The sequence below is a fragment of the Marmota flaviventris genome, chromosome 18 (assembly GCF_047511675.1).
Source record: "Marmota flaviventris isolate mMarFla1 chromosome 18, mMarFla1.hap1, whole genome shotgun sequence".
Taxonomy (NCBI): domain Eukaryota; kingdom Metazoa; phylum Chordata; class Mammalia; order Rodentia; family Sciuridae; genus Marmota; species Marmota flaviventris.
In genome coordinates this window covers 13,677,687-13,701,678 of record NC_092515.1, presented here as the reverse complement: position 1 = coordinate 13,701,678, position 23,992 = coordinate 13,677,687, and the positions used below count along the sequence as shown (strand labels likewise).

The following is a 23,992-nucleotide window of genomic DNA, read 5'->3' as shown; positions in this document are numbered from 1 at the left end:
CTCCCTCCCTTCCCCCACAGACTGTCCATCCAGGCTCTTGAGAGGTCCTCCCACCTTCTCTGTCCTCCCCAAGGCCCCTGCTTTGGTTCAGCTCTCCCAGCCTCCAAGGCTGTCCCCCTCCTACAGATCCACCTCCAAACAGTAGCCAAAGAAAGCCTTAAAAAACATACACCTGACTGTCCCCACCCCTCTCCTGCATGAAACCTCAGAATAAAGCTCAAACTTTTTACAATGACTTTGCACAGTTTAGCCCCCATGATCCAGCTTCTTGTATCTGATCTTCTCACCTCAGAGCAGCAGTATTATTAACTGTCGGGGACAAATTTTAACTCTTCAAAGAAGCTATGTGCTTTCTGGCCTCCTGGCCTTTGCTCCTGTTATTTCTTCTGCCCTAGAATCTTCTCTTGGATTAGTCTTATCAAACCAGGTCTCAGGTTGAACGTATATCCCTTTTCCACAAAACCTTTCTTGCTCTATAAGCTGGGTCAGGTACCCCCTTAGGGATGCCACTGTTCCATGTACTTTATGCATCAGAGCTCTGACCATGCTGGGTTGTCACTGTCAGTGGCAGGGCTATCTTTCTCACTGCACTATGAGATACATGGCAGTAGGGAGAGCAGGGGTCCTAGCTACCTCCTCTGTGCACAGGGGCTGGGCACAGAGAAGGGACTTGATAAACTCTTACTGAACAAATGAATGAATGAGACCTAGAACATTGTACACAGAGACACTGAAATTCTCACAGGCAGAGAGAGTCCCATTGTCAGGTTGTCTGAATAATTTCACGCTCTTGGCTCAAATTTTATTGTTCTTTTCTTTGTGTCTCATATCCCAGAATGCCGTCCTCCTGGATGGGGACAGGGTCCTACTCGTACTGGTGGGAGGGATAGGTGCTGTGCCCAACATACTCATCAGTAGTGAGGCAGCGCAGCATGAAGTGGCCCAGGTCATGTTTGGAGATGACCCTTGAGGGTCCTCGTCCATCCAGAGTCACTGTGTAGGCCCCAGTTAGCGGCTGGTCCCCTGTGAGGTAAAAACAGAAAGGATGGCTGAAGCCAATGTCCTTTCCCACCCCCAGCACAGGATGACTGCAAAAGCTTTGCCAGTGCCACCTATGCCCTGCACAGGTAGCACGACAGCCCAGAGGGACTTCCCATGTGCAGGCGCTTATCTGTACCGTTTGCTTCATCTGTTCAACAACTCCTTGTTTCTTTCCTATTATGCACCAGTGCAGTGCACCCAGTAGGGGACAAAACTGATGAGAATCCCTGTCCCCAGCAGACAGACATGCATTAGAAAAAGGCAACTAAAGCAAACAAGTAAAAGAGACAACATTAGGAGGAAAGAGAAAAATCAGAGGTCAGGCTGGGACCTAGGGTTACAAATGGGCCAGCTGAGCCTTAGAGGAAGTCACCTCTCAGGCGTGCAAAGTGTCACTCTCCAGTGGTAAAGGCTGGATTTGCTATGGATTCCCCCAATTCTGGGTGCTTTCCTGTCTCTGGACCTCACTGGGAGGACTGAGTGTCAGGTCTCAAGTATGATTCTGTGTTTTCCAGGCCCTGGAAGAAGAGACACATTCTGTGACAATGAATTGGTATGTTCCATGCCAGAGGTACAACTAGGTCTTTTTTCTTTATGGTGCTGGGGATAGAATCCAGGACCTTGTGCATACCAGGAAACACTCTACCAGGCCCAACTAGCTCTTCCTTAGTAGGGACAGTGGACAGGCATAACCTGACTCTGGAGAGGGCATCTAGTGGCTGCACTATGATAATTAAAAATTGTATCTGACAACAACCAACTAAATATAGGGATCATATGTGATATCACCTGTGCAGGGGCAGCCTGAGATCATGTGCAATAAGGAACACATACTCACCCATGTGGCATTCCTGCCAAAAATGTCTAATTTGTATCAAAGAAAAATCTAGAATATGGGACATTTAAAAAGAGCCAGCTGTGATGATGCATGCCTGTGGTGCCACCTAGTCAGGAGGGTAAGAGGGGAGGATCTCTTGAGCCCAGGAATTGGAGACCAACATAGTGAGATCCCACCTCAAAAAAAAAAAAAAAAAAAAAAAAAAAATAGAGCTGGGCTTGGTGGCATACAGCAGTAATCCCAGCTACACGGGAGGCTGAGGCAGAAGGATTGTAAGTCTGAGGCCTGAAGTCAGCAATTTAGCAAGATTCTGTCTCAAAAAATAAAAAGGACTGGAAATGCACTTCAGTGTTGAGCACTAGGGTACCATAACAAACAAATAAATGTTTAAAAATAAAAATAAAAATAATACTTGGCTTGATTAATATTACGGAAAATGTTGTTGTTTTTTTTAAGGGCAGGGGATATTGTTTCAGATTAAAGGAGAAATGCAACTGAATCTTGATTTGGGGTATAAGAGGTAGGTTGAAAAGATATTTTCTGACAACTGGAGAAATTTGAGAATGGGGTGGATAATGAATGATGTAAGAGTTAATTGGGGGGGCTGGAGTTGTGGCTCAGTGGTAGAGCGCTTCCCTAGCACATGTAAAGTACTGGTTCTATTCTCAGCACCATATAAAAATACATAAATAAAATAAAGGCATTGTGTTCATCTATAACTAAAAATACTTTTTAAAAAGAGTTAATGTCCATTTCCTTAGATGTGATAATAGTTCTTATGCAAATATCCTTCTTCTTGGGAGATGCCTGTTGAGGTATTTAAGAGTGAAATATGACATGGCTGAAAACTTCTCTCAAATAGTTCATAAATGTACACACACACACACACACATATTTAGGAGAAAATATTTATGGAGAGAGAGGTTCAGGACATGGCAATATATTAACTAATAAACCTAGACAAAGGGATCTCTAATGCCTTCAACATTTCTGGAGGTTCAAAAGTTTTCACATACACCAGAAAAACAAAATCTCCAAACACACACGAAAAACATCCTAAAATATACTATTCTGTGTTAACTACTTTTCAGGCATGATCTCTAAGTAGTCACTTCAAACAAGGTTAAGAAGTGGAATAATAGGGGCTGGGGTTGTGGCTCAGTGGTAAAGCACTTGTCTGGCAGGTATGAGGCACTGGGTTTGATCCTCAGCACCGCATAAAAATAAATAAATAAAATAAAGATATTGTGTCCATCTACAACTAAAAATATCAAATGTTTTAAAAAGTAGAATAATTGAGCCGGGCATTGACAAATGCATCTGTCTCTCTCCATTATTTACCTATCCCCAATAGAAATGTATGCCTCATGAGAACAGGGACCACATCACCAGCGCTTATATGCTGCCAGGCACACATTCACAGGTGAGAGGTATTTGTTGAATGAATGAGCCTCTCTCTAGGCCTGACTCTACGGCTCTCAGAATGGGTTCCAGACCTGAGAAGGGAAAAAGAGGTGCAGTTGTGTTTTACCTTTTCCTTCTCATTATGATTTGGGCCTGGAATGTTCCCCAAAGTCTCATATGTTGAAGGCTTGGTCCCTAGAGCAGCAGTGTGCTGAGGTGGGGCCTTCGAGAAGGTGACTGGATCTTGAGGGCTCTAACCCCATCAGGAGGTTAATCCATTGTTAGACTCATAACTTGATGTCATTACTGAGAGATGGTAGAAACTTTGGGAGGGGTCTGCTTGGAGGAAGGATGTCACTAGGACAAGATCTGGAGGGGTCTAGTTTATTTCTTTTTGTTTCTTTCTTTTTTTTTTTTTTTTTAGCTCCCAGGGATTAAACCCAGGGCTCTCTACCACTGACCTACCTTTCCCACCCCTTTTATTTTTTATTTTGAGAAAGGGTCTCACTAAGTTGCTGAGTCTGTACTTGAACTTGTGAACCTCCTGTGTTAGCCTCCAGAGTAGTTAAGCTTACAGGTGTGTGCCACCATCCTGGATGGAAGGATATATTTGTATTTGTCCCCAGTCCCATTCTCTCTCTCTCTCTCTCTCTCTCTCTGCTTTCTGAGTGTCATGAGTTGAGCAGCTTTCCTCTGCCATGATATGTCCGCCTCTTTACAGGCATATAAATAAAGGATTCAGCGGACCATGCACTGAAATCTCTGAAACCCTCAGCCAAAATGAACCTTTCCTTCTTTCAATTGCTTTTCTCAGGTATTTGGTCACAGTGATGAAAAGTTGACCAACATGCTCTACAACATGACCACAAGTGTGTTTCCCCACATTAGTTCATCTGACAACTACTAAGCACCTACAACATGCCAGGCTTTGTATTAGGCATTAGGAACACAGCTGTGATCCAAACAAGACAAAACCCCTATTTTGGGTGGGGGGTGTAGTCAGTGGTACAGACCTGACCCAACAGGTGCAAGGCCCTGGGTTCCATCCCAGCACCACAAACAAAAACCCCTCTGCTGTCAATACTGACATTCCAGTGAGGGAGACATATACTCAATAACATAAAGAAAGCATATATCTTCTATGTGTGGTAAGTTTAAGTCCCATCTCTTTGATTTAGGTCAGCCCTAATAATTTGTGGGTCAACCCCCCTCTGGCCCTGGGTGCTGAGGATTGAACCTAGGGTCTTGGGCATGCTAAGCATGTGCAATAACTTGCTTCTAATCAACAACATGCATTGGAAGTAGCACTAAGGGGCTTTTGATACCAGGCCATAAAGATGATGTAGCTTCCATAAGGCCCCTCCAAGACTCTTACCTTGGGGACCCAGCTACCATGGTGTGAGGAAGCCCTGGCCACATGGGGAGGCCACCTGAAGGTATCCAGCTGATGTCTGCATCAACCAGCAGACATATCTATGAGGAAGGCTTCCACTTGAAACTAGGCCCAGCCACCCTATGACCGCAGCACTACTTGAGACTCCCAAGAAAGAGTCACCCATTGAGCCTAGTTACCTCCCAGTACTGGGTTACGGTCACCATAAACAATAGTAGTGGTTTCACATTTCTACATTCAGATGTCTTGTTAAGCAGAGATAACAGCATGTCAGAGATTAAGAAGGGAGATTAAGTAAAGCAGGGAAGGCAGAGAAGGGTAGGAAGCATGTTTGCCTTTTTTGTTGTTGTTGTTTTTTAGAGGGGCACCTGGATATGAAATAGAATTTCTTTCTTTCTTCTTCCTTTTTTTTTTTTTTTGGTACCAGGGATTGAACCCAAGGTTCGATCAAAACTGAGCCACATCCCCAGCCCTTTCTTTCTTTCTTTTTTTTTTTTTTTGGTACTGGGACTGAACTCAAGGGCATTCAACCACTGAATCATATCCCCAGCTCTTTTTTTGTATTTTATTTAGAGACAGAGTCTCACTGAGTTTCTTAGGGCCTTGCTAAATTACTGAGGCTGGCTTTGAACTTGAGATCCTCCTGCCTCAGCCTCCCAAGTCACTGGGATACAGACATGAGCCACCAGACCCAGCTGAACTGGGAATTTCATGATGTGCAATTGCCAAGGAAGGCCTTGTAGATCTCTCCAGAGGGCAGATGGGAACAAGCTGGAAGTGACAGGGCTGCTGGGTCCCAGCTCCACTCACCTATGTGTGGTGGCATCACAGCCACGTATTTCAGGCCTGACTCCTGCAGCACTTTGTGCATCCGGATGTGGTCATCGGTCACGTCCTGCAGTCGTGGAGGCACCTTGGCTGGGTCCCATAGCAGGAAGGCTGATGGGGAGACACAGGGCAGGGTCAGCCTGTGATGTTTTGACTTGGGGCCAGGACAAAATGCTACAGTGGCTCACTGCAGCCTTACACTGAGTTGCAAAGGTGAGATCTCTTCAGCCGCCTCTCTCTCAAACTCCACCTACGAGCAGTCTGCAGATCACAGTGATTCTAAATCTGACCTCTCCCCACCCCTCCTGGTCCTATCCACTGTGACCTCCCATTCTTCTCTGGTCTCCTTGTCCCTGACTCCCATCCCTCCCAGCCAAGGGAGCCTATGAACACCTGAGTCAGGTCCTGTCAGTGGATCTCACTCAGGGTGAGAGCCAAGTCCTCATCAGGTTCAGCCCAGAGTCCCCAGCTGATCTGGCCCCATCAACTCCCTGACATCACCGCCCAGCATTTCCCTTCCAGTTGGCCTGTGCCAGCCACGCTCCACCCGGCAGCCTTTGCAAGGGCTGGTCCCTCTGCCCCAGTGTGATTCCCTCTCCCTGCTTTTCCTTGCACACTTTGATTAAAGGTCGCCTCTCAGAGCAACTTTCCCTGACCAGCCTATTTAAAATTGCAACCCCGCCCTACCGACTACCCCCTTTACTCTGCCTGTTCTTTTCCCCCTGGTATCCTTCCCAGCTTTCACACCAAAGTCACCCTTGGGCCTAAAATACTACCTCCCTCCCTCCCTTGAAAGCCAGTTCCACAGACAGGGACTTTGTCATGTTCACTGTCCCATTCCCAGCCCTTAGAAGGGCCTGGAATCCTGTAGGTGCTCAGTACATATTTGAAGGCATTCCATAGCCTAGCTGAGGCTCACATTTATAAAATGCTAACCATGTCCCAACCCTGTTAAATGCTTGTTTGTTGCTTTGTACTGGGGATTAAATCCAGGGCCACTCAACCATGGACCCACATCCTCAGCCCCTTTTTATATTTTATTTAGAGACAGGGTCTTACTAAATTGCTATAGCTGGCTTTGAACTCATGATCCTCCTGCCTCAGTGCCTCAGCCTCCCAAGCTGATGGGATTACAGGTATAGACCACCCCCAAGCTAAATGCTTTAGGAGCAGTTTGGTAAGATGATTAAGAGCTCGGTTCGGTCTGGGTTGAAGTTCTCAGTCTCCCGCTGGCCAGCTGCCTGTTTCTTCACGTGTAAACTGGGATGATAGAAGATTGAGTTGGGGCTGGGGACGCTGCTCAGTAGCAGAGCAGGTGCTTAGCATGCACAAAGCCCTGGGTTCCATTCCAAGGACCAAAAAGAAAAAGTGTTGGAGTTAATGCAAATGGTTATGATGAGGTCTGGTACAGAGCAAAACTCAGTCACTGGTCACTGTGATTGTCCCATTGGTTCATGGACAGCATGAGTCCCTCTTTACAGATGAGGAAACCAAGTCCCAAGGCCACACACATAAGGGCCTCCCTCTTCATTCAGCATTGAGAACAGCCTCTCCCGAGGAACAATCACAAATCCAGTCTGTCTCTTACCCTGGGTTTCTTTCTAATCCTCTCAGAAACGTCCTTAGAAAACAACTCTCCCCAAACTGTGATGGATTAACTCCAGCTCCTAAGAGGACAAGGGTCTTTCTAATCATGAAACTTGAACCCGGAGGGAATATTTGACTCTAAGATTTAGGGACTAGAAGAGGCCTAGAGTTGATTTACTTGGCTGTGACAACAGCATTGTGTTCTAGAAGACAAAGTCCCTTTCTTAGGAGTTGCTGAAGGGCTTCCTGGTCATGTAACTCCACACCAAATAGTTTGGGAAAAGAAAAACAAAAATACTTGTGTACATTTATTTGTACACAGATAAACCAATTATGATAAATTTTAACAATTTTCTTGGCAGTACTAGGGATTGAACCCAGGGCCCCACACATGCTAGGCAAGCACTCTACCACGGAGCCACATCCCCAACCCTTATAACATTTTCTTTTGAGATAGGATCTTGCTAAGTTGTCCAGGCTAGCCTTGGGACTTTTGATCTTCCTGCTTCAGCCTCCCAAGTTGCTGGGATTGCAGGTGTGCACAACTGTACCGGCAATATCAGCAATTTTTGAATCGAGGTGGCAGCAATATAAGTATTCATTCTATTATTTTGTGGGTTTTTTTGTTTGAATTTTTTTATATGCCAGGCATGATGGTAATCATGATGGAACCAATAATCCCAGCTACTCAGTAGGTTGAGGTAGGAATATTGCAAGTTTGAGGCCAGCTTGTGCAATTTGGTGAGATCCTGCCTTAAAGTAAAATAAAATAAAGGGCGGAGGATGTAGCTCAGGAGTAGAGCCTTTGACTAGCATGTGAGAAGCCCTGGGCTTAATCCCCAGTACCAAAAAAAGAAATTTATAATAATAATAAATATGGAAGATAGATGTAGTGGCATGGGCTTGTAGTACCAGCTATTTGGAAGGCTGAGGCTGGAAGGTCACTTGAGCCCAGGAGTTCGAGACTGGTTTGGGCAACATCATGTGACCTCATCTCAAGTTGCCTGTGCATGTGGGCAAGAGGACACACAAACACAAAGAAAAGGGGGAGGGAGAGAGAGAGAGAGAGAGAAATCAAGAGCAGACCATTCTAAAATTACAGGTCTGGGATTATTTCTCCATTTCAAAGCTTGAAGGAAAAAAAGCCATAAATGATTTTGCCTCCTGCCCTCCCGCTGGGCATGGCTGCCAGGGCTTTGGGCTTGCTGCCCCTGCTGCCTGGAGAATTACCCCCACCACACAGCCTGTCCTTGCGCCACGTCCCTTCCCAGGAGGCCATCTGAGGGATGAAACACAGGTGAGGGGGGTGGACTGTGGAGACAGGAGCCAGGTGCCCCTCCCTGCTCTGCCAGACACAGATGTGTGAACTTAGGTGATCCAGCCAGATGGCCTTCCTGTGCCATGGCTCCTGAGCTATGCCAGGGAGACGATAATAACAATAGCTGGCATCTCCTAAGCACCTACTATGTGCCACTTTGTCTATAAGCACCCAAAGGAGTTTTGCAAAGATTAAGTGGCTTTATCTCTTATCCAGTAAGTGCTCAATAAATACTGCTAGCATTAATTGCTCTTTAATTTTTTTTTTTGCGATGGAGTTTGAACCCAGGGGTGCTTTATCATGGAGCTACATCCCCAGACCTTTGTATTTTTTTGTATTTTGAGACAGGTCTCCCTAAGTTGCTGAGGCTGGCCTTGTACTTGTGATTCTCTTCCTGTCTCAGCATTAATTGTTCTTGTTATGCACCCTGTAACCTTCTTTTTTTATTACTCAGGACAACTATTATTGTTATTATTATTATTATTATTATTATTATTATTATTATTACTATTTTGTGGTGCAGGGGACAGAACCCAGGCCCTATGCATGCTAGGCAAGGACTCAGCCAAATCCCCAACCTCTTAGGACAACTATTCGTTTAAGGTCCATCCCTCCATAACTGGGAGCGCAGGGGCAGAGAGCCGGTGTGCAGCCATGTTCTGCCATTCTGCAAGGCTCCCCCCAACCTTTCCTGGGCCATCTCCTTGGGTTCCCTCAGGCTTCTCTTGGTCTGGCCCTAACCCTCTGCCTGTTCCTTCTCCCTCCTGCCCTGTTCATCTGGGATGTCAGCGTGACCATGACAGTTTACCACCTCTCTCCCATCTGGGGTCCTGCGACTGCAAAGTCCAGGACTGTGTGGGTCACCACTGTGTCCACAGTATCATTCAGCAAGGTCAAGGCAACAGCATGGCAACTTAGAACAGCTTCAATGTCACCTTTCAGAGGGCCCATCCAGTCCCCGCCCTCTAGTTCAGCCCCCCCCTCCGTGACCCCACCACCCACCCGAGGTGCAGGCCACGACCTTGTCCACTCCATGAGCCTTCATGGCCGCCACAATGTTCCGGGCGCCCTCGGACATCACTGTAGTGGGACCTTAGAGGGGACAGAGAGTGGCTGTCACTGGTGGGCGGTGGCGGCGGCGGTGGTGGCAGAGGTGGCAGGGGTGGGGCTGGGGGCGGGAGTGGTGCCGGGGGTCGAGGTACAGGAAGGGGCCGTGGACAGAGGGGGGGCTCAGTACTGAGATCATTGCCGGTGCCCAGCAGCACGATGACAGCATCCTGCCCGGCTACGGTCTTGTCCACGTCAGCTGCCTGACGAACATCACCAACTATCACATGGTTTGGCTGGGGCCCCTCCGATGGCAGCCTGGAGGTGTCCCGAACCAGCACAGTCACCTCATAACCTGCGGGCAAAGGGAGCAGAGAGGCAGGTCAGTGGGCTTGTGGGCTGGCACTCGGGCTCCAGGTGCTGGGCCCTGGAGGGTGCCATGAGCCCCCAAGTTCATCCCCCAGGTCCCCTGTTCTGGGGCAGTGATCTTCAAACATTTTTGCTGGTTCATCCACAGTTGATGTCCAGCTATTGTGGGCGATGCCTTCGTGCCCACATACAATCTTCACCCAGAGCCTCCCCGCACCCCACACCCGCCACCCTCCAGCACAGAAGGGGCTGATGTCTGGCAGGGCACTGCTCTATGCTGTCCCCAAAGTGACCAGTGTTGAGACTGGACCCAGACCCTGGCCTCACTTGTGGAGGCCCAGCCTTCCTTTAGTGCTCATTAATGTACATGTATGAAGACCTGAATAGTGTGAACATACTTTTTACACAACCAGACATATGAAAATTTGTGCTCTATGTGTGTAATGTGATCTGTTATGCGTTCTGTCATATATAACAAATTAGAATTAAACAAAGAATTCAAATCAGTACTGTACGTGATCAAAACAAGACATTCTACAGGACTGTAACTGATCTTATCATTTGGAAAAAAATTCCAAACATTATTAAATCCTATTTTAAGGGCCGTGATAAACATATTATTGATCAATGTAAAAAAAAATTTGAATATCACCTCAGTATGTCCCCTCCCAAAAGAATTTTGGCTAACTCTGTCTCCCTAGACCCCAATAAATACACACACACACACCCACACACTTTTTAAAGTTCACAACTAACATATTTCTTCCTTTGTTTTAATAGTGGCAAAGGAACTTAATGTTTTGGTGTATTGTTATGGTTATATTTTAAAAATAAAATGATTAGTCATGATCTCTGAATTTTGTGACCTCTCCAGTTCATGTTGGAGGTAAGGTTTTGGGGAGGCAATTGGGTTTAGATGAGGCCAGGAGGGCAGGGTCCCCATGATGGGCTTACTGTTCTTTTTTTTTTTCCTTTGAACCCAGTGGCACTTAACCACTGGGTTCAAAGGAAAAAAAAAGGACACCCCCATCCCTTTTTCATATTTTATTTTGCAACAGAGTCTTGCTAAGTTGCTGAGGCTGGCTTTGAACTCAAAATCCTCTGCCTAGAGAGCCACTGGGAGTGTCATTATCTCTTGTAAAAGGATAGATTCATAATTTGATGGCATTATTGGGAGGTGGTAGAAACTGGGGGAGATGGGACCTAGTTGAAGGGAGTGGGTCTTGGGGCACACCCTTCAGGACTAGATCTTGTTCCAGGCCCCTTCCTTTGGATTAGACAATTGTTTCTTTTTCTTTTTGTATTTTATTTTTTTTAGTTGTAGTTGGACACAATACCTTTATTTTTTAAATTTTATGTTTAGGTGGTGCCGAGGATCGAACCCAGGGCCCCACACGTGCTAGGCTAGGCGAGCACTCTTCCGCTGAGTCCCAGCCCCAGCCCCTAGACAATTGTTCCTTTTTCCCCTCCCTCCTTCCTTCCCTCCCCTTCTCTCTTCTCTCTTTGAGACTAAACTGTCTTACTAAACTGTCCATGCTAGCTCCAAACTCCTGGGTTCAAGCGATCCACCAGCCCCAGTCTCTTGAGTAGCTGGGATTACAAGCACACACCACCACACCAAAAACACAACCAACAAATGCAAAACCAGATAAACTGCAAATCATCAAAATTAAAACCTTTTGTTCCTCAAAAGAAACCATCAAGGGCTGGGGCTGGGGCTCAGCAGTAGCGCACTTGCCTGGCATGTGTGAGGTACTGGGTTCGATTCTCAGCACCACATATAAATAAATAAAATAAAGATCTATCAACAACTAAGAAAAACATTTTAAAAAGTAAGAAAGTAAAAATACAACCTACAGAATGGGAGAAAAATTTTGTAAGCCTATCTGATAAGGGACTTGCATTTATATAAAAGGACTTTTATAACACAATGTTAAAAACATAAATGACCCAACTAAAAATATACACAACATCCTTTGAATAAGATGCACAAAAGGCCAACAAGCCCATGAAAATAGGTTCAATCCCATTAGCCATCATGGAATGCAAATAATCAGAGCCACAATGAGATATCACTTCACAGCACTCACATAGCGAGAATATAGAGATAAACGCCCACGATCGTGCGAGGAAATGAACCTCAAGCGCTGCCGATGGCCACACAGAAGGGTGCAGCTGCTTTGGCAATCCGCCTGGCAGGTCTCCAAAAGATAAAACCCAGCGGTACCATATGACCCAGCATTCTCAGATGTATGCCCAGGAGACACGAAAACATGCTTTTCACACAAAAACTTGCACATGTATGTTTATAATAGCATTATTCCTAACATCTATCAACTGCTTAATGGATGAATGCAGTATCATTGGGCAACATAAATGAATGATATGCTTCAACATAGACGCACCTTGAGAAAAAAAATTTTTTTTTTTTTCCCAAGTGAGAGAAGACAGTCACAAAGAACCCCCATCATGGGGCTGGGGTCGTGGCTCAGTGGTAGAGCTCTTGCCTAGCATGTGTGAGGCACTGGGTTCGATTCTCAGCACTGAATATAAATAAATGAATAAAATAAAGGTTCATCAATATCCAAAATAAAACATTAAAAAAAGAACCAATATTATATGATTCCATTAATATTAAATGTCTAGAACAGCAAATCCATAAAAACAGAAGCAGGGAAGTGCTTCCCTAGGCTGGGAGAGGGGTTGGGCTGGAAAATAGGGTTTATTTTGGGGATGACAAAAATGTTCTTTTTTTTTTTTTTTTTTGGTACTGGGGATTGTAGTAGAGGCTGGGGTTATGACTCAGTGGTAGAGCACGTGCCTAGCACGTGTGAGGCACTGGGATCAAGCCTCAGCATCACATAAAAATAAAAGTTTGTGTCCATCTATAGCTAAAAATTTTAAAATATATATTTTTAGTACTACATGGACACAATACCTTTATTTTATTTTATTTATTTATTTTTATGTGGTGCTGAGTATGGAACACAGTGGCCTCACATGTGCTAGGCAAGCACTCTGCCACTGAGCCACAATCCCTGTCCCCTTTTTATTTTTTATTTTGAGACAGGGTCTTGCTAAGTTGCTTAGGGCCTTGTTAAGTTACTGAAGCTGGCTTTGAAATTTCGATCCTCCTGCCTCAGCCTCCTGAGACACTGGGATTATAGGAGTGCACCATCATGCCCAGTGTCAAAATGTTCTAAACTGATTATGAGAATACTTGAGCAACTCTGAATATGCTGAGAACCACGGAATGGTATATTTTAAAGGGGTGGATTATATAGTGTGTGAATTATGGCTCTATAGTGCTGTTAAACATGTAAAAGTGCCGGGTGCAGTGGCACACACCTGTAATCCCAGCCATTTGGAAGGCTGAGGCAGGAGGATCACAAGTTCAAAGCCAGCCTGCAATTTAGCAAGGCCTTAAACAACTTAGTGAGGGCTGGGGATACAGCTCAGTTGGTAGAGTGCTTGCCGCACATGCACAAGGCCCTGGGTTCAATCCCCAGCATCACACACACACACACACACAAAAAAAAATGCTTAGTAAGATCCTGTCTCAAAACAAAAATAAAGGCTGGGAATGCAGCTCAGTGGTTAAGCACCCCTGAGTTCAATTTCTGATACCTCAAAACTAAAACAAACAAACAAAAAAATCTAGAAAAGCAAAACCAAGACAAAATTAACCAAAAGTTTAGCACAGAACACTGAAATAAGCATCATCTGATTGTTTGCTGTCATGCCTTTTGATCATCCCACAGTTTTACCCCTTGGCCTGGACCAGCCCTGAGTCTTGTTCCTGGCCCTTTCCAGGGTCTTCTTCAGGCTCCCGGGCCCTGGCCTGCTCCCCACAACCATATTCCACATGGCAGTCACAACTTTCCAGCCATCTCCAAGAGCCTCTGCTCAGAGGCCTCCCGGGACCCGACCTGAAGTCCACAACAGACTTGTGATGGCCTCAGGGCTCTCAGGATCTGACCTTTCCTCCTCTCCAGGGAACCACTGGATTTCTTTCAGTTCCTCAAACACAACCTGCTGCTCCCCCACCCCCACCCCATCTCCTGGCTTTGCACACGTCATCCCTCTGCTGGGACACCCTTCACCCCCTTTCCCCAGGTCCCCCAGCCACTTGTGCTTCCTCTGTCATGGCTCTCCCTCTGCTGACCTGCAGTAAACCAAGGGCCCTGTGAGTTCACTGCCACGGCCCTGACCTTTTACAAACAGGAAAACTCAGGCTCAAAACCAGGGACCCAGGTTCAAACTCTGGTCCTACAGCTTTCTGGCTGAGGAACCTGCAGCCCCTTCCTCCATCAGACCCCAACTTCTTGGTCTCTGAAATGAGAGCACCACACCCAGCAAACCCATCCTCCATGACCCCCTTTAAACAAAGGAATGACACACAGGAGAGCAGCAGGGGTTTGCCGGGAGCCAATGTGGGCATTGCCTAACTGCCTGGGTCAATCCCCAGCACCACACAAAATAAGGAAATACAGAAACCTTGTAATGTTGCCAAAAGCTCAGTCTTTGTCTCTAATGTCAATCCAACAACAAGGATATGGTTTTGAGAAGAAAAAAGACGGTTTATGGCTTTGCTAGCAAAGGAGAAACACAGGGGACTCCTGTCCCAAAGGTTGTGATTCTGCCCATCAGCAGGAACAGGGTGTTTGTTTTTTTTTTTTTTTAAAGAGGTAATTCAGAGAAAATGAGATTAGAGAGGAAAGAGGAGGTCAGGGAGGAGAAGATCAGGGAGGAGAAGATCAGAGAGAAAAAGGCTGAGAAAAAAAAAAAATATGTAAGTTTCAAAGCCACAGGGGATATAGTTAAAGCATCAAGTGAACCCCCGTTACAGTAAGTTGTGCGTATATCTTTTTCTTTCTTTTTTTTAAAGTACTTATTGATGGGCACTCTACCACTAAGATAACACCCCTATCCCCTTTTTATTTTGAGACAGAGTCTTGCTAAGTTACAGAGTCTGGCCTTAAACTTGCGATCCTCCTGCCTCAGCCTCCTGGGTTGCTGGGATTACAGGCACATGTCACCATTGCAGATGGGCATATATCTTTTATATTTTTAATTTTTTTTTTGATACTGGGGAATGAACCTAAGGGTGTTCTGAGCCACATCCCCAGCTCTTCTTACTTTTTAAGACAGGGTCTGACAGGGTCTCACTAAATTATGTAGGGCCTGTCTGAGTTGCAAAGTCTAGCCTTGAACTTGTGATAACTTGTGATCCTCTTGCCTCAGCCTCCCGAGTCACTGGGATTACAGATATGTACCAACATGCCCAGCTGCATAGATCTTTTTGAGAAACATGTTGTTATAGTCTGAATGTTTGTGTTTTCCTCCAAAATGCACCTGATCACCAAGGTGATGATATTAGAAGGGGACCTTGGGAGGTGGGTTATGAGGGTATTGCTCTCATGAATTAGAATCGTGCCCATATCAGAGACCTCAGAGAGCTAGCAAGCCTCTTGCACCATGTGAAGAGCCAGCTATGAGACGGCTGGCCCTTACCAGGCACCAGCAGGGCCTTGATATTGAATTTCCAGCCTCCAGAACTGTGCAAAATGTACTTCTGTTGTTTATGATCACATAGTTAAGGTATTTGTTAGAGAAACCCAAACAGACCCAGACACGTCCTCCCAATCATGAGAACTTTGAACACAGGCACAGCATAAGGGTCCCTGTGGATTTTGACATTATTAGTGATGAGTGGCAATACTCATAAAATCCCCCAAAATGCCAAGGGCTGTGCTACATTTCTTCTATGAATAAATAGATAAATGGGGTATTTTTAAAAAAAAAGAATTTTTAAGTCCCCAGCACTATACAATTTTTAAAAAACTTAATAACTTAATTCACATGTATCTTTTCTTTTTGTGGTACTTGGAAATTGAACCCAGGAGTGCTCTATCACTAAGTCACAACCCAGTGTTTAATTTTATTTTGAGACAGAATCTCACTACAGAATCTCAAAACATGACTTGTGATCCTCCTGTCTCAGCCTCATAACTCACATTTAAATTTAAAGGGCCAGATGTGGCCAGTAGCTACCATATCAAATAGAATGGATCCACACATTTTACCCTTTATACAGAACAAGACCCAGGCTTGGTGGCGCATGCCTGTAATCCCAGCAGCTTGGGAGGCTGAGGCAGGAGGATGGTGAGTTCAAAGCCAGCCTCAGCAACTCAGTGAGGCCCTAAGCAACTCAGTGAGACCCTTTCTCCAAATACAAAATGAGGCTGGAGATGTGATTGAGTGGTGGAGTGTCCCTGAGTTCAATCCTCGGTACCCCCTACTCCCCCCAAAAAACCCAAGAGTGTTCATTAGTTATTTCCAAGCCTTTAAAAAAAAAAGTATATATATATATATATATATATATATATATATATATATATATATATATATCCCTTCCCTTATTTACATTTTTCTGTTAATTTTATTTTGAAATAAATGACCTATAAAGAAGTTTCAAGACCCAGATTCTTCATTTTGCTTTTGCCTTATCGCTCTCTTTAAACATAACATGCATAATTATATACATTTGCATGTAAATATATTTATACATGTATATATAGAAATATACATTTTCCCCCTGATTATGAGAATAAGTTCCAGAGGTCAAGCCCCTTTAAAGCTTTTTGATCTCAATCTTTAGTATAAAATGGATTTCACTGCCTAACCCAGTGCACACATATATAATTAAAACAAAACTTTCACAAAGCTAACAATATGTGATACATTTTGATACTGTTGGAACTTAATATATTTCAAAACCTATATGACCTACAGTTTGACAAGTACCAGATTACAATTCTACAAAGTAGCTATTACCATGCTTATTCTGAGGATGGGAAACTGAAACACCATTTTTTAGGTAACTGGGCCAAGGCCACACAGCTAGTAGGTAGAGAAGGTAAAATTTTATACATAAGCAAGTCTGACCCAAAGCCTAAAGAATTCAGAGCTAGGCTATAACGGAAACTGAATCAGCCAAAGGATATTTATTGATCACCAACTGCTCAATGGCTACTGTTCAAAGCACTTCCCATATATTATCTACTTTAATCATTGTAAGTGACCCAAGGCAAGTACAACTAATTTCATCCCCACTTTATAGATATCTAGGCACACAGTTCTAGATGACAAAGCATGCGGTCACACAGGTGTTTAGTGTCAGAGTTGGCCTCCTGAAAGTAGGCAGGCTGACGCTAGTTTGTGCTTGTCAGGAATCTTGACCTTGCTTGAATTACACTGAGATAAATAAAATCTCAATTCAATTTTAGGTCAGGGTCTCCCTAGACTCCAACTCTCATTCCCCTGGGTGCAGTTCCAGTCGTGACCAGCAGGGTGGGTAAGCGGGCCCCAGTGGTATTGGGGATTAAAGGTGAAGGAAACATGGAAATCCAGATATTCGGGATGACTCAGCACTTCTCAACTTCTCCCTCTTCCTTCCCCAGCCTACCCTAGAAATGCTGATCAGCAAATGGGTTTTCACTGGTCTCCCTCCCCACAAGTCAAGATCCTCACAAGGTGGAGGGGGCGGGGAGAGGGGGAAGCCTGCCTAATGAGGAACTGTTTCAGAAAAGTCCCAAAGTAGGGCTGGGCTGGGATTCTGGTGGCCTCCACCCTTTTGGGTCGTGCAGATAGTCAATATCTTCAGAGTCACCAATGTTTGCAGGGGTGGGGCTCTATATCTTGAAGTCCCAGGCCCAGCCGGAAGAGGGTAAACTCTGGACTGGAGAGGCAGAAGATGCGAGGATCCTGCACCCTCTTCTGGAGCAACTCTGAATTTTCAGCCTTTGGTGACTTACCTAGGACTAGTGCTCACAAGTCTTGACTCACTCATGTCTCTGTGACCTCTTCCTGTTAGGTGCTCACAGCAACCTGCCTCCTAAACTTTCCTATTTCCAGTTCTGGTGTCCAAGCCCAAAGCCCATGGATATTTTTGGTGCTTACGCCTATGAACTAGGTTCAAATCCCAGCACTGCCACTCACCAGCTGTGGTATGGGGGCAGAATTTCTGGGCCTCAGTTTTCTCATCTGTCAAGGGAGGCGGGGAATACTAGTTCCCCCTCCAAAATGAGGGCTGCCTGGATTTAACTCATGTAGTGAGAAGGCACTGCTAGGCAGCAAGCCTTTGCTAACTTAGTAAACCCTCTCTGGGTGTGCTAATGACAATCACAACCACAACCACAATCACATTTCATAAGAGCTCTGGATTTACTCTGTCACTGGAGTCCCCTAGGCTCCCATAGCCCATTTCTATGCCTTGGACTCACATAAAACTGAATATCACAGTTTCACCCATTTCTGCCCCGGCACCCCCAAACTTGTTTCGCTCCCTGAAGCTTCACACACTTGGTTGGGACACTGATGACCCCAACCAGCCTGTGCCCGGCTCCAGCCCCACGATGTCTCTTCCTAGTGCTCTCAGGGTGTACCCTGTGACTCCCCCTCCCGCCCCGCTCATGCCTGCTTGCACCGCCTGCGCCATGGTGGTGAGCCCGGTCCTGCCAGTGGCGCCGAAGATCGCGATCTTCTTGACAGCCATGCTTCGGGGGTCCTGGATGTGCAAGGCCTGAGACACTGGACGCGCGGGAACCCTATGACTGCTGGGCGGCACTCTCCGTCCTTCCCAGTCGGAGGGACGGGGCGGGGCCAGCTCGGAGGGGCCGTCTCTGCCCCCCGCACCCGGCTTGAGTCAATTGGGTGGGCGGGTGGAAGCAACAGACCACGCCTTCGGCTGGGAGGAAAGCTAGAGTCAACTTGCAGTTTTGTTTTTTTTTACCGCCTAGCACCACCCTCTCAGACCGCCCTTTATACTTGGAGGAACGCCTCCCGCTTGGAGGGGAGCAAGTGGGCGGGGTCAAGAGAGCTGGCCGCTCGGCGCCCCGCCTCCGCGCTCAAGCCGCGGGGGGCAGGGGCGGAGCGATGAGCCACGCCCACCAGGCTTTCCTGGCTCACGCCCCTTCTCCCAGGACTCGCCTGCAGTGGTGGTACTTGCACTACTGCTCAGGGTCTCCTACAACAAAGGGAGAAGTGAGGGAGGACACTGTGGGTGTGTGAGTGTGACACTGGGTAATGAGTGCCTATGCACCCTCGTGACCTTAAGTAACCACAAGGGAGAGCATGATTGTGGATGACAGCTTGTGTCATTCTTGTGTTACAATGTGACTGTGAATCCACGTGTGGTCAACATTGATGCTCCCTGTAACCTGTGGTGACACTATGGATGGCAGTGTGTCAGCCTGTGTGATATGGTGTGAGATTTGTGTAAGTTATAATAGAATGTGAGAATATTAGATTGTAACGGGTGTGTGACACCACATGTGTCAAGTAAGGGTGTGTGTCTTACCATTTGAGTACATGGCTGTGGGTGTTACTGTTGCTGGGATGCTATTCGTGACTTGTAACTGTGTGATGTGAGTGTGTAGCAGTGCAGGATGTGTCACCCCATGGGACTGAATGGTGTGACAAGTTTGCGTGTGTAAAATGGCACCACACTGTGTGATTGTGAAGCCGTGCATAATGTGTGAGTGTATAACAATTTGTGATCCCCGGGGGGAAGTGCGACCGTGTGTGACATGCATGGTTGTGTGTACCACCACATTGGTGGTGATGGAATCGTGCATGTGTGTCATAGTGTGCAACGCTGTGTGTGACTTCGTGTGACAGTTCGAAGGTTTGACCCTGTGTGACTCCATCTGAGGGAGTGACACTGTGTGTGGATGTGGAGAGTGTGTTTGTGACGTTGCAAGTGACCCCGTGTGTGTGGCAGTGTGGGAGTGTGGACTGTGTGTGACGCTACCTCAGCCTCTCTGAGCGCAGCGGTGTATAAACGCGAGGCCCGGCGTGTGCCAGTGCGGGGACCCGTGCCGCAGGCGGCCGGGGCCCGCGGCGGGAGGGGTCCCGGGGGCGCGCGGAGCTCGGCGGCGGCGCGAGCGGGGGGAGGCGCGGCGGCGGCGGCGCATGCGGATCTGGCGGAGCGGCCGGCCGGCGGGGCAGAGCAGAGCCGGGCCGGGCCGGGCCGCGGACGCCCACAGGGAAGGCTGTCGGGTGCGGCGAGCAGCGGGGACAGCAGCACCGGCGGCCGCGGGCTCAGGTGAGCGGCGTTGGGGCCCAGGCCCCTCCCCCAGAACCTCCTCACCTGCTTGAGCATCCTCCCCCGCGCCCTGGGCACGGCCTGAGCTCCCGGGGTCTCCCTTGATGGGTGCAGGCAGGAGATCGAAGGCAGAACGAGCCCCTAATCCCCAGCCTAGCCCAGCCTCCGCGCCATGCGTGGGTCTTCCCTGGGCCTGGTCCTTCCCAGGCGCCCCTCCTCGGGCACGGTGACAGGACCGCGGCGACAGGGAGGCGCGGAAGGGTTAAAGCATCGGATCCCACCCGAAGCCCTGCGCCGGGCCGGCCTTTGCTGAGGCCGGCAGGACAGCCCTTCCCACCTCCCCCCTCGCCTTCTCTCCTTTCTCCATTCAACCACCACGTCAAGGCCAGAGCTGCTCTCCCGGCCTGATGGAAAGCTCACCTAGTGCCAAGTGCCTGCCCATCCCCAAGTACCACCGAGGAAACAGTTGTGACCACCGATCAACAGGGAAGGAAACTGAGGCACAGAGAGGCTAGGTTAAAGTACAGCGAGAATAAAGCAGGATTGAACCTATTTTCTGTCCTACTCCAGAACAGGCACTTAGACTTGCTAAGATGTGATCAGAGGCTGGAGAGAAATAGTGGGCTGGGGGTGTAGCTCAGTGGTAGGCCATTTTTCTAGTATGTGTGAGGCCCTGGGTTCCATTCCCAGCATCACAGGAGGGGAAAGGAACAGCAAGAAACATGTATTGAGGGTTTGCTGTGTACCAGGTACCATGTTCCCTCTATCATTAACTCATCTTCAAACACTCCTAGGATTTTCACGGATGAACAAACTGAAGTCCAGAGAGGGGAAGTGACTTGGCCAAGGTCACACAGGTGGTGGGTAGCCATGTGCCCCACTTACAGCTTTCCATGGAAGAAGAGAAGAATAACAATGGATTTTGGTGTGCCCACCAAAAGGGATTATCTCTACCACACTGACCACAACCCAGGCCCTGGCTGCCTTCCTGAGATGTAGTGGGTTAGAAGACCAGCACAGAGACACACTCTTGTCATTCCAGCAACTCAGAAATCTGAGGCAGGAGGATTGCTAGTTTGAGACAGTCTGGGCCACTTGTCAAGACTTTGCCTCAAGTTTTTAAAAAGGGCTGGAAATGTAGCCCCGTGGTAAAACACCCCTGGATTCAATCCCCAGTACTGAAACAAACCAAACCCAAACCAAACCAGACCTAGGGGTTAGCAACTGTCCAGGTCTTTTGAGAAGGGTGCCATTGGTCTAATCCCCTCCTTTCTTAGTCTTAGAACCAGGTCAGAGGTCCAGGAGGGTAGAGATGTACCTGATATCACCCACCTCTTTAGATTTCATATTTTCAACCTGGCATGTTTTAAAGCACAACTCTCAATTCAGATAATATGTCAGTGGGCTGTGGCCACAATAATGCTGCTTAACAAATCAGCACAGATCTCAGCATCTTAAAGCACATGTATTTAGCCCTGGAGTCTGAGTTCAGGGGCTACCCAGCTGAGCAGTTCTGCTAGACTCTCTGCTGGTGCACTTACATGTTGAGGTCACAGTAGGGTAGCTGCCCTTGGCTGGCATGTCTGTGGTCTTAGACTTGGTCTAGCCTAAACATGTCTTTCTCATGGCCATGGTCAAACACAAGCAGAAGCATATAAGATATCTTGAATGAGGCTCAGAACTTCCACACATACCAGCACTTCCACCCAATTCTGTTGGCCAAAGCAAGTCACATGGTCAATCCCAGAATCAAGGGGTGGGGTATGCCCCCAAAACACACATACCTTTTCTGCCTTAACCAAGGACACTGAAAGGTTAAATAGCAAAGGGTGTGGCTTCAAGGGTGAAGAAGTAGGGCTACTAATACAAGCATTCTATCACATGCCTGTTTGAAAACTAGTTACTTACTAGCTGTGTTACTTGGGCAAACAAATTAATCCCTTTGTACGTCAGTTTCCTTTTCTGCAAAATGGGCCTAGTAATAACTGCTTACTTGTGAAAATTACGTAAAAGAATGCATATAAAGTATTGAGCACAAGGCAAATGCCCAATAAATGTTCATTATAGTTCTTGTTACTGCATTATAGAGTTCTGTTACTAATGATGTTATTGTTCCAATAATAATACCAGTGACAATTGCTGAGCCTCTACCCTGTGCCAGGCATTAAGTCATCAAGTACTTTATTGCAGTCCCGTAAGTGGTCGGGGTAAACATTATCATCATCCCCTTGCAAGACAGAGAAACTGAGGGTGAGAGAGAACCTAGGACCCACAGCTAGTCACTGTTAGAAGGGAATCCTCTGAATAAAAGGCACAAGATGGCTTGTGCCTTTAATCCCCGTGACTTGAGAGGCTGAGAAAGGAGGATGGCAAGTTTGAGGCCAGTCTCAGCAACTTATGGTGAGCCTGTCTCAAAAAAAAAAAAAGGCTAAGGATATAGTTCAGTGGTAAAGTGCTCCTGTGTTCAATAACGAGTAACATGCAAAAAAAAAAAAGGGGGGGGGGCTCTCTGAGCTCGCGCCTGTTTCCAGTCCTAACCTGCCTCTCCCTATCCCCAGGCCTCATCTTCCCCAATGGCGCAGGTTCCGGGGGAGGTGGACAACATGGAGGGCCTGCCCGCCCCCAACAACAACAACCTTGCAACTCGCTGGGAGAGTCCAGACAGGGGCTGGGAGCGGGAACCTCCAGCTGCTTCCACGGCAGCTGCTTCTCTCTTTGAGTGCTCACGGATCAAGGCCTTGGCAGGTACCTGGGGACCACGGGAGAGCTGGGTGGGCCGAGGGGAGTGGAAGCGGGAGGGGGCTGCTGGGTGGCATCTGTGCATCTTGGTGCCTGAGAGCCTTGATGGCTAGAAGAGTGGAAAGGAGTCGTACTTAGCGCCTGAATCTCCAGGCCAGTTGTGGCCAAGGGAACCTTCCACAGTGCAGGCATTGTTCTGTATCTGTGGTATCCATAGAGAAACCACTAGTGCATATGGCTTGAGCGCTTGAAATGTGGTCAGTGCCACTTGGGGGACTGTTTTGCATTTTATTTAGTTTTAATTAATTTAGATTTAAATAGCCACTGTGGCTCATGGCTTCTGCGTGTGGCAGCACAGCCTTAGAACTTAAGAAACGTACAATCCCAGACACATGAGACTTTGAAAGCGATGTCTTGGGATCTCCAAATGCAGAACCGTTGGGATTTTAAGACGTTGAAATGTCACACTTAGAGATTCTTCAGAGTTGAGACCTTTAGAGATGGAGACCCTTGTCGCAGATTTTAGACATTTGGCCACTAGGATCTTAGAGCCTTAGAAACCTAAACTCTAGCAGGCACAGTGGTGCACACCTGTAATTCCAGTGACTCAGGAGGCTGAGGCAGGAGGATTGCAAGTTTGAGGCCAGTCTCAGTAACTTAGTGGAGACTCTATGTCTCAAAATAAAAATAAAAGGGCTGGAGTTGTAGCTCAGTGACAGAGCTACATTTTCTTGTCATTATAGTTTTTAGACTAAATTGTCGAGGGAATAATTGCAAGAAAAGAGATCTTGTACATGTTTGTATGGATATAGTTTTTTTTCCCCTTACATTTTCAATCCCTGGTTGGTTGAATTACTGGATAAGGAGGCTGAATTATACTGAAATTAATGGAATTTTCTAAGGTTTTGAGCAAGGATGTCAAACTCAAAGTCCTCTAGGAAAGTTGGTGACATACATGAGTCAGTCGACTGGGGGCTCTGGTCAACTGGGCCCTGGTCACCAGCTCCAGCCATAAGAAAACATGGGCCCAAAATTATTAGTTCTGATATTGATCCAAAATTTCCCAATTAAAAAAATGTGTGCCACAAAATATGAACCAGATTCAACCCATGGATTGCCAGCGTTTTCTGACCTGGAAACTAGACTGATATAAACATATAGTCATGGAAACTTAGAATTCTACTTTTGGACACTTAGAACCCTAAAAACGTAGGAAAACATCACCTTAGAATTCTAGACGGTATTATCCTGTGCCTGGTCCATGCTGGGCAGTAGCAGGGACATGGTGTTCATTCAGCCAGCCTTGATCCTTCCCTTACA

At 46.9% G+C, this 23,992-nt stretch overlaps 2 protein-coding genes across 2 annotated transcripts in view; one reads left to right on the top strand and one right to left on the bottom strand.

Annotated features, from left to right (window-relative positions):
- Positions 1 to 777: 777 nt before the first annotated feature.
- Positions 778 to 18,560, bottom strand: Blvrb (biliverdin reductase B). The gene is made up of 5 exons (XM_027941396.2): positions 18,304 to 18,560; positions 9,647 to 9,811; positions 9,412 to 9,501; positions 5,487 to 5,615; positions 778 to 1,023 (listed from the first exon to the last, which is right to left on the bottom strand). Exons 1-5 carry the CDS (start codon positions 18,380 to 18,382, stop codon positions 866 to 868), a joined length of 621 nt encoding a protein of 206 aa, XP_027797197.1. The 5' UTR covers positions 18,383 to 18,560; the 3' UTR covers positions 778 to 865.
- A 3,946-nt stretch (positions 18,561 to 22,506) lies between these two features.
- Sptbn4 (spectrin beta, non-erythrocytic 4) overlaps positions 22,507 to 23,992 on the top strand; it is a 72,051-nt gene continuing 70,565 nt past the window's right edge. Inside the window, exon 1 of the mRNA XM_071604335.1 lies at positions 22,507 to 22,678. Coding sequence (XP_071460436.1) covers positions 22,507 to 22,678 — 172 coding nt within the window. The remainder of the gene's footprint in view (positions 22,679 to 23,992) is intronic.